The sequence below is a fragment of the Pavona decussata genome, unplaced genomic scaffold (assembly GCF_977016875.1).
Source record: "Pavona decussata unplaced genomic scaffold, jaPavDecu1.1 SCAFFOLD_366, whole genome shotgun sequence".
Taxonomy (NCBI): domain Eukaryota; kingdom Metazoa; phylum Cnidaria; class Anthozoa; order Scleractinia; family Agariciidae; genus Pavona; species Pavona decussata.
The window spans coordinates 2,868,468-2,884,760 of record NW_028145742.1 but is presented as its reverse complement, the minus strand read 5'-3'; the positions used below and the strand labels follow the sequence as shown (position 1 = coordinate 2,884,760).

General features: G+C 40.6%; 3 protein-coding genes across 7 annotated transcripts; 1 reads left to right on the top strand and 2 right to left on the bottom strand.

Annotated features, from left to right (window-relative positions):
• Positions 1-348: 348 nt before the first annotated feature.
• LOC146452831 (uncharacterized) lies at positions 349-5,232 on the bottom strand. 2 transcript variants are annotated; one of them, XM_085097377.1, is made up of 2 exons: positions 5,097-5,232; positions 349-2,205 (listed from the first exon to the last, which is right to left on the bottom strand). In XM_085097377.1, the coding sequence occupies exons 1-2, from the start codon at positions 5,152-5,154 to the stop codon at positions 779-781; spliced, it is 1,485 nt and encodes a 494-aa protein (XP_084953503.1). In that variant the 5' UTR covers positions 5,155-5,232; the 3' UTR covers positions 349-778. The 2 variants fall into 2 exon arrangements, with proteins under 2 accessions (XP_084953503.1, XP_084953504.1); XM_085097378.1 differs by lacking the exon at positions 5,097-5,232 and adding an exon at positions 3,271-3,579.
• Positions 5,233-9,044: 3,812 nt separating this feature from the next.
• Positions 9,045-13,807, top strand: LOC146452830 (uncharacterized). 4 transcript variants are annotated; one of them, XM_085097380.1, is made up of 2 exons: positions 9,045-9,195; positions 11,585-13,807. In XM_085097380.1, the coding sequence occupies exon 2, from the start codon at positions 11,808-11,810 to the stop codon at positions 12,984-12,986; it is 1,179 nt and encodes a 392-aa protein (XP_084953506.1). In that variant the 5' UTR covers positions 9,045-9,195; positions 11,585-11,807; the 3' UTR covers positions 12,987-13,807. The 4 variants fall into 4 exon arrangements, with proteins under 4 accessions (XP_084953506.1, XP_084953509.1, XP_084953508.1 ...); XM_085097383.1 differs by having other exon boundaries at positions 9,048-9,165; XM_085097382.1 differs by having other exon boundaries at positions 9,057-9,190.
• On the bottom strand, positions 9,206-16,167 carry LOC146452829 (uncharacterized). Its single transcript, XM_085097389.1, has 2 exons — positions 15,426-16,167; positions 9,206-11,257 (listed from the first exon to the last, which is right to left on the bottom strand). The coding sequence occupies exon 1, from the start codon at positions 16,103-16,105 to the stop codon at positions 15,455-15,457; it is 651 nt and encodes a 216-aa protein (XP_084953515.1). The 5' UTR covers positions 16,106-16,167; the 3' UTR covers positions 9,206-11,257; positions 15,426-15,454.
• Between the last annotated feature and the right edge of the window lie 126 nt (positions 16,168-16,293).

Here is a 16,293-nt window from a genome sequence, read left to right as displayed (position 1 = left end):
GTATTTCAAACCAAAAGTTGCTGTATTTCCAATACACGTTTTTAGACCTGGCCTCTAGAATTCATACCCGTTTCTGTAAAATGTATACCCGCTGGAACACTGATTACCAAAAAATTTTGAGAGTTAAAAATTGAAATCATAAATTTCCTGAGGCCCGTTTCCCAGCTAGTTGGTTGAATGAAAGCAAGTTTGCTATCAGCTGTGCTATGGATGGTTAAAATATGTTGCCTGAGTTTTGTCACTAATTACAGAGGTCAGAAAACGCAATTCAAAGATAACACATAACTGCTGTTGACAGTCAATTAAAAAACATACCTGGAGGGTATGTTTAGCAACCAAACTGAGAGCTTTACGATTTTAAAATTCCCTTTGCTTACAACTTTTTCTTAGCAATTTTTTAACAACATGTAGTTCGCAGAAAATGCAGTCCTTGACATCACCTCTTAATTACGTTTTCTAAAAACTTACAGCAAACTGACTGAAGCTGTGGCGCTTATCAGCACTCAAATACTACTTGTTTAAAGCCTGTGTTTTACATTCTTATTTTGCCAAATTGTTGATGGCACTCTAACACGTTTCATAGTGTGGCGTTTAAAGAATTTGAAACCAGTCAGTTCACATGAAAATCTTACGCAAGCGCACTAGGTACTAGTATTCCAATTTAAAGGTCCCTTATTTCCTCATCACACAACTCGAACACATTACTATATTAAAGGAAAGAATAATAGCATAGCATCTCAGTCAAAACTAAGGGGGAAGGCTAAAACCCGTTTCTCGCTCACAGTTTTTCGAACATTTCGAAGTTTATGGGTAGTTCGCTAAAGACAACGCGATTGCGTTCCTCAGATTCGATTTTCTCTTCCACAGACAGTCCATCATCTGGGGCCGAGTTTTGCTTCACTTGCAGGGTGGGAATTTCCAAGAGATCTTCTATGGGGATTCCTACTTTTTCAGGCTCTGGTTCTGGAATTTCCAGCCCCTTGGGAAAGCGCGGATTTCTGCTCACTTCCATCACCACAAATTCTTCTTCAAATTCGTCGTACTCTCCTTCCTCCTCTTCATCATCATCATCATCATCATCATCATCATCATCATCATCATCATCATCATCATCATCATCATCATCATCATCATCATCATCATCTTCTTCCTCGTCGTCGGCAGTGGAAGCTGGTTGTTGGTCCTTCTCTTTCTCTTTCACCGCCTCCTCGAGATCAAGGATTGAAATATCAGGCTTGTCTCGTTTGGCGACGTCTGGCTGGATCGTACTCTCGTTGGCTTTTTCTTCGGGTTCGTTCTTCTCCGAGGCGTTATCCCTGGGGTATTTCAAGTGAACGCTGATGTCCGAATTTTCGAGAATTCGACGCTGTACCCCTGGCGATTTTCGCTCCTCCATCCACTCGGGCGTGTCAATCTGTGGTCTGTCTTTCTTAACGATCACAATCGGGTGTTCGCCATCACGTCCGGAAGTCGTCGTAGAACGTTCGTCTGCACTTCGGTTTTCGTCTCCTCCAATCAGCCTGGATATAGAAGTCTTCTTGAATTCCAAGTGGGCGTCACTTGGTTTACTCTCAGACTGAATTGTAGTTTGTTCCTCCGAGGAGCGTTGCAGCCCTGCCTTTCCAAAATTTATCAGAAACTTTTCTGATCCATGCTCCCCGCTCTCAGTTTTTACAGTGTTGGAGTCATCTCCCTTGGAACTTCTCGTTTTTACAACTGTCGTTGTTACTGTTTTCTTCACTATCCGCCTTATACGCCGGCCATGTTTATCCACGTACTCGATAACTTCAGTATCCTCTTCTTTGCCTTTTTCTTGTTTGTCATGCGTCTTCTCCAATATTTCTCTGGTCAGGTTTTTCGGTGACTCATCGCCCCCGGAAGTTGTTCTCGTCGTAGTCGTTGTCACTGTTTCCATCTCTTTCCTGCTGTTTTCATCAGTGTCCTCTGTAACTTCTCCGTCTCCCTTCATAGTTTCACCTTTGTCTTCTTCGTTGTCATTGTGATCCGGTTCAGGAGTGTCCTGGGCGTCTTCTTTCTCTGTGTCCCCGTTTTCTTTTACTGTGTCTTCTGGTTGTTCCTCTGGTTTTAGTAAGGACTCCTTTTCCTCGGCATGAAGTGGAGAGTTCGGCTTATCGTATGTGACTTTTACTCGTTTTTCATCTTGTTCTCCACGTAAACAGCAAGGACAGCAACATCTAATAATGGCTGAAGAAAAAATAATAAATTCAATGTGAAATCCAAATTTCGCAAAATATTGATTAACAGTCAGTTAACCGTGCAAATCTCCTAGTCTGCGCAAGCACTTCTAATTTTTCGTGAGTGGACACTTTAGGATTGCATCCGCAGACATAAAAGTTATGACGCGTACTTTGCACAACATAACCACCGCAAATTAAATTCATGTGTTCGCCTTCTCAAGTTTATTAGTTGATGGTTTCAATTCAGGCCAGATGCGACAGTACACAAACAAGTAAGGTTAATGAGCTTATTTTGACCTCCGCTGAAAGGAACCTTATGGTATGTTTTGAAAGCACTTTGCAATTCAGTCTAGTATCGGAAGGGAAGTCGAGCACAGGCTAGATATTTCTAATATCATCTTCCTTTCCTACACAGAAACACAGCTCCGACAACATTGATTTTGTTGATGTTGCGAGGCAGTTCGCATCTTAAAAGAAAAAAGATTCACAAACTGGAATCAATTCAATTGTTTTGAGACAGGTTAAGCTGATTTTCAGCAGTGCGTTCCAAGCATTGCAAACCTTACTGAATCTTAACGCATACATAGGAAGTATTCTTAGTGTTCTTAAAACATCTATCGAAATTGTTTCTTAAAACTTCAATGATTAAAGCTGCAATATAGATCAACCGAACGAAATTAACGGTGCTTTTAACGCACAATTTAATTTTAGCCTTGTCGGTTACCATGCAAATGAACCTTCTTATTTATTATCTTCGTTGTCAACCCTTTGATTTGCGAGGAAATGACATCTTTGAATCTGACGAGTTCTGGGTAATCTTACCAAAGAAAGAAGGTCGTTGGAAAATTTTTAAAGCTAGCCGTGATTTATATATCCTAATAGCGTGAGATAATTGCCAACCGCGTGATTCACGGGCGCCGTATCTCTAAACAAATAAGAATACTGGGATTAACTGCACGAGAGCTGGTACAACTCGCGCGCAAATAACCTCACACCAACTGAAACAGTAAAAAGAAGCTTTAGTTTGCTTTAAAGGCTCGATTTTTACGCATCATAGTAAAACTCAACATACCTTTCATCGTAAATGACTGCCTCACGATAACGATTTGTTAAGTTATGCACGGCTACTAGCTCAGGAATGGGAGGTCGGCGAGTGCAATTGGGTATAGCGTTACAACTGATATCTTGTCAAGGAAGATAACGGCGACTCAGTTGTCAATGCCTATGATTTTCGTGATCTGATTGAATTATACCACCGCACACGCGATCGATGATCACACGAAGCGCGACTTTGTATCAAGGCGCGGTTAACGCAACGGTTAACATGAATAATCCTTAGAAATTTTAATACTAAGTGACTAACTGGGCAGTGATGCGGCAAGATAGGGCGTGCGAACTTTGAGACGCTTCAAAGATTACCCAGTTTATTTTTAGAATAATCAAAACAAGATTTTCGGGGGTGGGAACCTGAGATTAATGCGCATGCGGTTGAAAATTTTGATTGGGTGGCTTGAGCTTTACACACGCTATTTCACAGAATCGGGCAAATTTTACGATACTCGCAAAAATTTGATGCGCAACCTTGCCTCCTACGCTGACGCCTGAATGTATTGTCTACCTGTGTATTCTGATGTAAATTTATTGTTTATACTGCTCTTTTTCAATCTTAATACTCCAATACTAAATCAACCGTGTAACCTTCGAAGCATATAACTCACAATGATCCCTGAATAAATATTGTTAAACACGCATTTCACTCTATTAAATACCATTGATTCATTTTCTAACTTTAAGGGGAAACTTTTAGGCATAGGTTATTGATTTTTATATACCACTACAAACTGTACTTCCTTCCGGCATAGCCAATAACCATTGATCCCAGCCCTGATTAAGTAGCAAGGACCTCACTTTGCAGCCTAAACCGGCGCAAAGGTTAACTATTCGATTGAGAGCTTCTGCATGCGCTATGCTTTCTTTCTCACGGTGCTGTTGTTTCCTAATGTTTTACGCAATCTAGATTTTATATTGTATCGTTGATGGGTGGAGTTTTGGGAGTGAAAACATTCCGAGACAAACTGATGATTCCACAATGCTGAAATCTTAGTTTCCACAGTTATACTGGAGACAGTGATAAAGAAAAGTATATATATTTAACAATTAGATTATGAGCACAAGATTTCTATCGCGTGATGCGCCCTCATCAGCTACCATGCATAGAAATCGAGTGCGAATAATCTAATTGTTTTAGTATAAATCTACTAGTCGTTCAAAACTAAACAAGTAAATTATCTATATCCTCATGGAAGACACTTCAGGCGACACTTCGAAAACGCGAGGAAGCGGCCGCCATTTTGTTGAAAACCGCTACTCACTATCTATCACAGAATAGATAGCGAGTAGCGTAGCCAATCAGAGAACGGCATTCGTGATAGGACACTAGTAGATTTAGACTAAAAAAAATAGAACCTCCTATAGTAAAACAGTGAAGCCCACAGCTCCTTAGGAACTGACTGGTTGTGGAATTGTTAATCTGTGCGGGATGATCACGCAATTTTATGGTTGAATTCGTCCACAAACAAGAACTGTATTAGTTCGGCTCTAAGTCCAAGCTAAACCAATAGGATTGGGAAGGATTGTGCCTCGCATAAAATTCTATCAGATGTAAAGGCAAATTTGGCTTTCACGACGCTAACTAAAACTATAGTTTTGGAAAATTAAACGCACAGCGGAGCGCCTCAGAGACGGTCTTATTGTCTACTCCAGCAGCGCTGTACGGTACACACTGAAATATCACCTGAGAATTAAGTAATGTTTGAATTGAATCAACAAGTTTGTTTTGTACTAGATTGATATCATTGTTCTCCACTGATGCACTTGATCAACAACTGGAATACTTACCTAGTGGGATGCCAAAGCGATAACCGGTCTTTTTTATAACATAGCGTCTTCCAGCCATGTTTGCCCAGTACTAATTATAGTTTAAACTAGTGATTGAATAGCGTTCATTATTTCCATAGGGAGGTATGCAGCTTTGAATACTAATTTGTTTTAAAAAATTCGGTTATTTCTGTTGTGAAGTCTGCTGCATTCCTGCATTTAATTAAACTCGCATCAACATTCACGTTAATCCAGGATTAGCTTAATCGGGCTTTAAACAACTGGGCCCTGGTTTCTCAAAACGAAAGTAAAGTGATTTTTCGCAGCGCTTTAAGACACACAACAATTTTAAATCCTTTTTGGTTGACTTTATAAATGATTATTTCATGAAATTACTGAGTTGTTAAAGATTTTATCACTGACGGACTTGAGAAACTCGTTTGATTCACATGCTACTTACACAGCATTATCTCGTTACTTCAGTTTCTTACGCATACATCGTTTGAAAATTTACACACCGTTTCTTTCTTCCGACCTGACGTCCTACCCCTTTTGCCTAAAATTACCTCTTATACTTCGCTGCAGTGGTTTGGTGACTGTTTTTGAAATAGCTTGTCAATTATTCAAACTGTGAATACGCCAGAATTTAAATGTGATTCGGTTGGAATAAAAGGGGTAGTTAAGTTCCAAATTCTGCTATTCTTGTTTAGCCTACCCAAATGCCTGCATGTCCGTAGACTCCAGATAGTTACAATGAAGGCAAGATTTGATCAGTTGGCTTAAGTGTTTAAGATAAGGCCAATTGCCAACAACTGATCCAGCTGGTAACAAGCCACTGAATCTCGATCGTGACCTGCAATAAACAAGTCAGCGTTGTTTAATGCAGTTGTTTTGACTAACACATCTTATCAGGTATTTTGACAAAACTATTTTGGCCATACGCCCCTATTCAGGAGTAAACAGTGACGTCCGTGACCTAACAATGGCAACTGACCACGTATTGTGTCGTTTCAAAGAATTTTTGATCTAGCTCCAGTGCCGTTCTCCACTATTATCTAAAGGGGTGCCGGTCAGTTCGTTGGCAACTGATCAATTCAGATGACACTCGAGTTTGCGTTTTGTGGCACGACAAGACTATTCACTCTGGAAGGATATACTTATAGTACTCCACATTCATTGGGCGTAAAACCTTAACACTCGCAACTACGTTGCGTCTTGTCATGCTGATCACAATTTGACTTATGATAAAAAAAAGTGGGTCAATGAGATCGTTTTTGAGTTATAATCACTTAAAGCCAAAATTAGGGCTGTTTTTAACACGTTATATTGTTGATATGGTAACCAAATAACTGTATTAAGTCGAAAATATGACCATAACTTGTTTTTAACAATGTTTATACATTTGTTTGATACCATTGTTGTAGTACCAACTTGTTAAGAGTGGCTGCAATGCTCTATCAAATTATAAGTGCTGGGAATTTAAGTACTCGGGAAACCGTTGTGACTGAGCCACTTTAAATCACTACCCAGAACTCTGGTTCTACACCTCAGGGCCGTAGCCAGAAAAAAATAAGGACTGAGGCAATATCCATGGTTGAATTCCCCGCTTAGCTATTTAGGGTCTTAAATATGATGGCTACGTTTTAACAAAACACTGGGATCAAACCTTATTTGACAAAAATGCCGCTAGGAGCCCTAAAGGCCATATAGATCTAGAGATCTAGGTGTTTTTTTTTTGGGGGGGGGGGGGGTGGAGGGGGGGAGGGGAGCTATTTAAATGCTAACTTAGGAGCTCTGTGTTCTTGTATGCGACGGTTTAATGTGTTTGTTGGTGGTTTGTTTCTATATGAAGGCTTTAATTAACAACGACCTAAACCAGGCTCGGCTGACAAGCGGTTTCGTGAAAAGTAGGGTTTGTTGGGGGGTGCTCAGTCTCGCAGGCTCATAAAACCTGGTCTCAAACGTTCTTCCGGCCTTAAGAGTCCACGTGGGCCCAAAGAGGATAAGTAAGTAAGTAAGTCAAACGTTCTTATTTGAGGATTTTCGTTTCTAAAAGGCAACGAATTTAGCTGTTAAATGCCAGCGTGATTCGCCTGTGTCCACTAGCATCCCATCGCTGTAGAACCTCGAGCGGGTCCACAGGAATTTCGCTGTGGACATGGGCTAATGCAAGGCCATTCAGCCTGTTGGAGCCCATCGATGAACGGCACCCGGGACGAGTTGCATAAAACTTAACGGCGGGCGTAAATGCTCTAGTGAGACGTTAAAATACTGAATGTGACTGGGCTGAAGGTCTGGCCTTAGCAGTTACGCCCGACATTGAATTTTATGCAACTCACCACAGGTCTTCAACTTGCGGAGAGCGCTAAAGCTGCGCTCGCACGAACAGCTTCCTGTACTTAGTCGCGCTGTCGCCTGTCCGCTTTCGGCCTCTACAACTTCTTTCCCACCATCTCCGGTGGCTTCTTCACTGACATCGCCATCTTCACTAGATGGACTGAAAGTCAAAGTTGCTTAGCTAAATAATGTCAAAACAAGGTTAAATTTTGTTTCGATTATTGAGAAGCGCTGAAAGCATGTTATGAAAGCATCTACTTACCGCTTTCTTTGAAAAAAGGCTGTTGATTAGATAGAGCGTTCCCTGCTGGCAGAGGTCTCTGAAGGCAGAGACCTCTGCTAGCAGGGAAATAGAATGCTGCATTTTGATAGATTTTCCTCGTTCAGATCAGAGAAGACAAAATGGCGTCAAAACACATGAAAACGAGGCAGTTTTCTTTAGGAAGTCGCTGCCTGCAGCTGGTTAGCTTGAATTTTTGCTTAATTTTTCTCATCTGTAATTCAGGCCACTGCCTGATTCGGGTTATCATTAAACATAATACCATGTGGTGTTAACATTTTTTATATTTGTTTAACTGTTTGTGAATTTATTTGCTGCTAGTGCCTTTCTTTCTCCTTCCAAAAAAATCTTACTTTCCCCGAAGAAAAACAATGACTGAGGCAAGTGCCTCGGTTTGCCTCATACTGGCTACGGCCCTGCACCTGCAGTAACGTGCATGGCGAGCGTTCGGCCGCGGTGGGTCTTTCTTGGTTCCAACTTTCGCGGACAACACGTTTGCCAGACTTTTGCAGGGTAACCCTCAGACAGTGGAACCCCGGCTTACGGCCACTCACAGCCAGGTCAATAAGATATTACGGACAACAGTTTGGCCCGAATCAAAGATGCAGTCATATATTTCAGTTCTAATGTGTAACCTCCTCCAACCCGGTTAATATTGGCAAGTTGTAAGAGGGTTGTTGGTTGCCGTAATAACGGGATTCCAGTGCACAACTTCACATTGGGTCTGCAACGTTGTGTTCAATGAAAAACACTTAATGTTAAAACGTGCTTAAAAAGTTTGTTGGAAACTCCTGGTGAGAAATTTTGAAAGGACCTGCATTGTTACAGAATCTTTTATTCTGGGAGAAACCCAAACAGCTGATGCTTAGGTAAATCCCTTAAACGTCGGGCGTAACTGCTAACGTGACGTGTCCTCTAGCGACGCAATTTTTATAACTCATCTCCATCAAAAGTTTGATGAGAAGCGGGAAATCATGATAACGAGAGAGATCTGGGACGAGCATATGCAAGGTTTACTTATCATATCGTCTGCTGTATTTACTCACCCCGATCTCTTTGACCTCTTTTCATTGTTACATAATTTGTCACGAAGTATATCTCATCACTATTTACAATATCAAATAACTGGAGAAATAAACTTACACAATTACATTAAGGAGAGGCCTTGGGTAGAGATTTAAAGAAAACGTGGACATTTTGGGCTGGAGAAAACACAAGCTAAACTCCACAAGTCCTTAAGTAATTACCTATGCTAACCTCATAACCACAATAATCTGTTTTTGATGAGAACCCGTCACTTAAAACAACAAAGCTTTGTGTTTGAAATAGTTTCGTTGATGAGAAGCTGTTCTCAATTTTATTGCCAGTTGGGTATGGATTCCGTTACTGATCGTGCGGAGGGAACATTTCTGTTGACTGTACCGGAGAACTGAATCACAAATTGTTTAAAAACGCTGTGTGGAACCGAAGAAGGTAATTGACATTTGGACAAGGACTGGTCAGGTTTGGTGACTACAGCATATTATTAGCGATGAATGCGCACACACTTCCTTTACGCCGAAGTTTATTTATTTAGTTAAGTTTTATTGCAAATTGGAGAAAATGGAAAAGAAACCCCACTAATGTAGAGACGATCTTACAGATTTGTTCTCGTGGGGGAAAGTACCTTGTTTAGCTCAGTTTCCAGGGTCATCTACTTACCGTTTTTAAAAACATATTCAGCCTCCCCGCTCTGTAGGAGGTCGGGAAGTGATTGTAGGCTTCGAGGAATTGTGTATGCACTGATGAATTATCACGCAATGCAACTTCGAAATTTCGCTCGCGCGCGTAATTTTTTGTTGCAGTAGCCTTTGCCTCAACCATTGAGAAGATCTGGGTGCGACGTTGATGAAGGAAAGATTTTCCCATTCAAAGCGTACCCTTGAATTAATAATTCCTTACTTACAGATGGCATGAAAATTTTGCGAACCTTTAATTTATACCATCGCCGGGTCCAAAATCGACAATTCTCAAATAATACTCTTCGAACTTTTCATGTTATATTGTCGAGCATAAAATTAAAAGTTTCAATATTGCAATATTGTACCAATTACCAAACTGAAGTTCTTATTTCAAACTTCAATTCATCTTTTCCATTCTCGTGACCCGGCAACCACAGTCGGACCCTTGTCACTACACTAGACCAACTCGACTGCCAATCTCATGTAGTCATATCATTCAGTTTCATTTCTTCTTTCCAACTGATGTATCAGTGGGCCAGCCCATTGTAACTAAGAATTCTACATAAAGTTGAAAGTTGAAGAATCGAAACCATGGAATGAGCGTTCTGAACAATCGCGGAAGTCAATTTTCCCTGCCGTCGTAACTTAATCAGTCCATCATTAACACTTCATTTAAAACATCATGAAGTGGTTACAAAGGAAAACACTGTCAGCCTGATAAAGAGTTGTCACGAAAAGTAGTTCATTTTAAAGATTTTAACCTCAGAAAATCCCGTTTTGAAGCCAAATAATTTTTACAAGTTTTGAAGAATCGAGTAAGAGGATATACACTACTGTGTTTATAAAAGAGACAAATTTACCATCTTTCTTTCTCTGTCAGCATCAAAATAGAAATAATATAGTTGATGCCCCACATGATTTTCCTAGCACCACACTGATTCTTATTCATTCCCACCTCATGCGATCACTTGTCCATTTGTTTTTGAGGTAACCTTTTCAGCCCCAGATCAGTGTGGAGATTCTCCTCACTGTTTCCCACATTTCTTATACTACTAGTTGGGAGAATTCACATTTTCATCTTTGGTGATCATTTCATTTACTCTCAAGACCTGAATGTTTGATCAAGCAGTGATCTTGTAAAGAGATATTCGATGGCAATATTGGCGCGTAAAGGTTAATTGAATCTTGACGTCAACCATGCATGCACACCGCTGTGATTATGTTAGGAAAACAGCCAAACTTCATTAAGAACATTTGAAATCATTTAAATCTGAATAACTTCCCAGCAGCACACTTTTGTTCATTCCACCACAATTGTTCGTTTTGTAATTGTTATTATGCAAAATTACGATACGTGACAGCTGTACACTACAGCGACTTTGAAAGAGAAAAGGAAGCACTTCTTTGCAAATGAAGGGCTGGCTGAGAACCTAACCGACCTGAATGCATGTGACCTTGAGTTCCTTCAGGTAACATTGCTCCAACATTTTATCCGCTGCTTTGCGCCTCGTTTGCAATAAAAACCTATGATTATGGGCAAAATTTCAGGTTTTATCACAAAACGAAGCGCAAAGCAGCGGATAAAACATTGGCGCAACTTTTCCTGGAGGAATTCAAGGCCACATGAAAAACCTCCGGTGAATCTTAACAAAAACAACAAAAACAAAGCTGAAATACATTTAGGTCGGTTGGGTTCTCAGCCCTTCAATTGAAACGATCTAACTTTGTGTATAATTTCTCTAGGTGCGCCACATTTTAATTTATTCCTTTCCCTATTGTTCTTTTTGATGCATCCGGTTTTTTCTAATTGAAATTAGAAGTGTACTCCCACCAATGCAAGACCGCTCTGCAAGAATGAACAGATTTTAAAGGATTACCTTGTCATCCCCTAGGTGCTTTCTTAAAAGGCAGCCAAGTCTGATAACTGCCCTGCGAAGATTGCGTGCATAGCCTGGTCATTTGTATAGGTTTTTGACTTTGCTTGAAAACCTCAAAGTTATACCTCAAAAGACGACTGACAACTTGAAATCACGAGTGAGTAATTAATCATGTCCAAAGGACCGTGGAATTACTTGCTAATATACTCAATGCCTTACGCATAAATAGTTAATTGTGGTGAAACTGTGCTGTAATCATATATTCAAATTTGACGCTCATCTATTTTTCTCTAGGCCTGTACAGGAGCGTTGTACTTGCTGTACACGGAAAGAAACCCGACGAAAAACGAGTGACGTAAACTCCCTGAGCAAACAAGAAGACGCGAATTTGCGAAAAAGTCGTGGAACTTGGCGACAAAGTGCATTGAAGGGAAACCAAACTACAGTAAACAAAGCAAAGAAGACGTAGGTTATCGTAATTCATTTTGTCTGCGGCAAACAAGCCTACAAAGGAGTCATGGAATACAGTTCTGGAAGAGGAATGAGTGTTAGACAGGTGATGAAGAGGACTGTGGTAACATCGACTACAACTACGAGCTCTGAAATCGAGTCTGACCGAGGAAAGCGAAGCATGGTCGAGATGACAACAAAACAAGCGCCTGGGTTTCCACGACATGATGTCAAGATGTTCGCCAGAGATGAGTTTTCAACAATGTCGTCAGGATCGTTTTCCAACGGTAGCTATAGCTATGGTTCAGTATACGAGCGTTCATTTACAACGAAGACTATCGGGGGTGGTGGCGAGAGCCGGCGGTTTATCGAACACATCACGAAGCCTGCCGGTCGGGGCGACGAAGACCCGATTGTGCTAGTCAGAAAGGAAAGATCCCAAATTGACGTACCCGAGTGGATGAGAGAGCGGAAATCACCCAACTCAGAGCGCAGGGATATTGAAATTTCCAACATCAACGCTTTCTTAAGATATCCCAGCGATTGTTACAGCCTGCGCAAGAGGAAACCGGAAGCAGACAGAGTCAACGAGGGCAAGATCCGACCGGAAGTTGCCAAACGGGACAAGACAGAAATTCCTATGATTCTAGATGACGACGAGGAGGAAGAAGAACGCATCACGAAGCCTTTCGGTGGAGGCGACGAACACCCGATTGTGCTAGTCCGAAAGGAAAGATCCCAAATTGACGTACCCGAGTGGATGGAAGAGCGGAAATCACCCAACGCAAAGCGCCGGGGTATTGAAATTTCCACCATCAACGCTTTCTTAAGATATCCCAGCGATTATTTTAGCCTGCGCAGGAGGACACCTGAAGCCGATAGAGTCAACGAGAGCAAGATCCGACCGGAAGTTGCCAAACGGGACAAGACGGAAATTCCAATGATTCTAGATGACGACGAAGAGGAAGAAGAAGAATCTGATGAGGAATACGATGAATTTGAGGAAGAGATCGTGATAGTGGATGTAAGAAGGAAACCAATTTGGCGCAAAGGTCTGGAAATTCCCAAGCCACAGCCGCAGAAAGCTGGAGTCCCCATCGAAGACCTTCTCGAGATTCCGACACTCAAAGCGGCAAAGCAAGAATCGGCCCCCGATAAATTGATTGACGAGAAGATCGACTCCATGGAACGACCACCAGTAGTTTATGCAGAATTGCCGGACTTAAGCGTCTGGGAGATTCGGTAAATCACTGCACAGAGCGTACAAGTTCAATCAGTTGAGAGAAAAGACTATTCAGTAAAAACCAGAAACAGTGTTTGTAAGGACCACCGTGACAAGATAAAAGCACCGGCCCTGTAGTGTAGGTTCTACTCAGCAACAAACTGTAGAAGAAATAATGCAAAAAAAAAAAAAAAAAAAAAAGAGCAAGGCCGATTTCACGGTTAGGAAAATAGAAAATATGTGATTACTATTGTTTGAAAGGCACATCCTTCCTTCTTCAGGGTGTTTCTGAAATACCTTGAAGAAGAAGAAAGGCCGTGCCTTTCGAAATATTGGAATAATATGTTTCCCCAACCGTGAAATCGGCCTGGCTCTTTTTTTGCATTAAGAGAAAAGAGTTCGTTTTGCGAATGTAGAAAAAAATCAGTGCCATAGAAAATTAATCCAAAGAGCGATTCTCAAATCCGCGTCAAGAGTAAACTGCACATGCCTATTTTCTTAGGTTTCACCTCATTTACTGTGCTCTGTAAAAAGGTTTTAGTACAAAGCTTGCACCAGTTTGTCAACTAATTGAAGAAGTAAAAACAAAGCTAGTAAACTGTGATTGGTCCGTGTATGGTCAGTTTTCAGCGCTTGGTGCCGTTAACAGGTGTTCATTTCGTGTTTTGATTGTTATATTACCTAGACTTGAATTTCGCGTGTATCAGAGTGAGGGTACTTCGGGTTAGGTTTTAACTTTCAACCCTGTTTAACCTGCTTTAAAGCTTTCATTTTAATCGCTATACCACCTCTGGTGCAAGAATGACTCGATATTAAAATTAATAAAGATAAACTGGCACATATAATGAGTGGAGGGATCGACTTTTCACCTTACAAAAGGCTATAGCCTTGGAATTACTCAAAAAAAGATCAGACTGACTCGCGAATTCCCCTCGTCATCATTATCTGAGGGGTACCCAATAGCTCCCTTTGGTGTTTGGAAGCCGATAATCACCTTAGAAATAAAGGAGAAGTTAGCAGTGAGTGGAAGAAAAGGAAACAGAGTTAAAAATCTAAAATCTGGTCAGGATATATAGCCAACCACCCAACCAGAACTGACTTCCAATTTTAATTGCTTGATATAAAACATTAACCCTATTTTAAGAGTTTCTTGCTATTTATCCATAACTGGCCCTCTTGACAGAGATTAGCCAATAACAAGAGGAAAGAAAGTTGTCAACTGGGCACCACATATTCACTGAGTTATGACTTATCAATCTACTACTCAAGTGGCATCAAAAAAGGCCATTTTTAATTTGCTTTTAATCTCATTATGAAAGCGAGGCTTCATGCATAGCCTTTATTATGAAAGTAAGTTTTCATTGAGGGTCTCCAATAGGATTCTTCAATCCCACCATCCCGACAAAAGTTTTCCTCAATCCCGTAATCCCAAGGGTTTTTTATCGGCTAATCCCGATCCCTTTCATATGTTCCTTACCTGATTTCAATCATTATCAGTGAGTTTAAATTCTCTCACAGCAAACTCAAGCACTGACAATTAGGTTCAATTAGCTGTACATTTGTACCTCTTTTCCATCAAAATGAAGGTATTGGTGCTGATATTCTTTGTACATTTTCGTCAACAGACTTCCCGAAACTCGTAAAATTGCCAATTCCCATGTTTCGTGCATAAGAACAATCCCAAATCTTGCTCCCCTTTTCCTCAAAACTCTTAAATCCCGGCCTTCAAATAAACCAAATCTCAGATCCCGAAAAACCTATTGGGCACATTCTTCATTCACATGCAAACAAAGCTAATTTTCATACAAAAAAAACTTTGAACAAATCGTCACTTTCATAATGAGGTTCACAGCAACTTGGAAATGACCTATTTACATGTATTTAGTGGAGCTTGGGGGGGTGGGGTGGGTGGAGCTATGGGGATTTTACATTTTGGGGCACTCCCACCCCACTTTGGCCTGAGATGGTTTTTTTTTGTTTCAATATTTGCCGAAATATTCTGAATTTGCAATTTATCTTTGTATTGAGACGATTTGTGACATTATTAGTATTTGAACAAAAACTTGAATATCTCTGGAAAGAGAGAAGATTTTTCAGAAAAGATATTATGTCATTATTTGTCATTTTGAAAGGACTTTCAAATAACCATAATTTATTTTTTACTTCAAAGGCATCACTGTGAGGATCACCAGCTAACACTACAACACTCTACCCTGGGGGAGTAACACAAACGTGCATTTTGCTCCCACCCAAAAGAAGCGAAGCTTATAGAGTCGGGTGGTAGCAACAGTACTGTTCTTCAACTTTTTGTTGATATTATAATAAATGAGTCAACAGCTCATTTGGCACTACAGCCAACTAAAATCTTGGTAACCTCGTCCCTTTAGCTTATGTGGAATGATAGCAAGTTGACAGCCTTAAATAATACTATATGAAGGAAAACCTAATATTAATGACACCCACCTTTACAAAGGCGATTTTTTAACAAAGCATTATGATCGTGACCAAGGCTTATCATTAAGCCGCTGTTTTTCGTAAGCTGCCATAGCTAGCTTTGGTGGGATAAGAGAATCAGTCACGCCCGCTTTTCGTTTTTTCTTCTTTTGCAGCTCCCAGCTTTCCTCATCCTCATCGGGTTCATAACCGGTCGCTGTGTTAGAGAAGCTGGGAGCTATGTTGAGCTCTTTTGGTTTTTCAGGTTCAGAACTTGGAACATCAGTAGCCAACCCGTGGGAAAACTTGCATTTGTCTCCGAGTCTGCACCGGCCTTTCTGAAACTTGAAACAAATCTGTTTCTTGCGTTTGTTATCTTCTTCCGTTTTGCTCTCTGAAAGCTGTACGTGTTTCTCCAGAACAGAAAGTTTCTTTTTCTCTTCAGCAAGAAATGGGTTAAAGAAAACTGAAGACGTCTGGTAAGTTCGCTGGTTTAAATCCTTTGTGCCCGATGATGAACCTTTGCTGACATCCAACGTTGGCAAAGGAAGTGGTATCTGAAGGTTTTGCTGTTCAGTTGGCTTATTATTGACATGTTTGCTGTCACCAGAATCTTTTCTAGCTTCACCTAGATTATTTTCTTCTTGATCGGATTCAGATGAACTGTTGGAATCACTGCCATAGTCTGGAACAAGGCCGAGAAGAGACATGCTATCTGGGACTTGATTTGTCCGCCATATTGGATTGAATAGACAAATCTCTTCCGCTGTAGGGTGGACTTGGGTAATATTTGTAATTGTTCTGTAAGGTAAATTTTGTAAAAAAAAAAAACAAATTCTTAAATCTTTTAATAGTTCTATAATAATAAGAAAGAGTCTTTATTTTTATACATAAATTT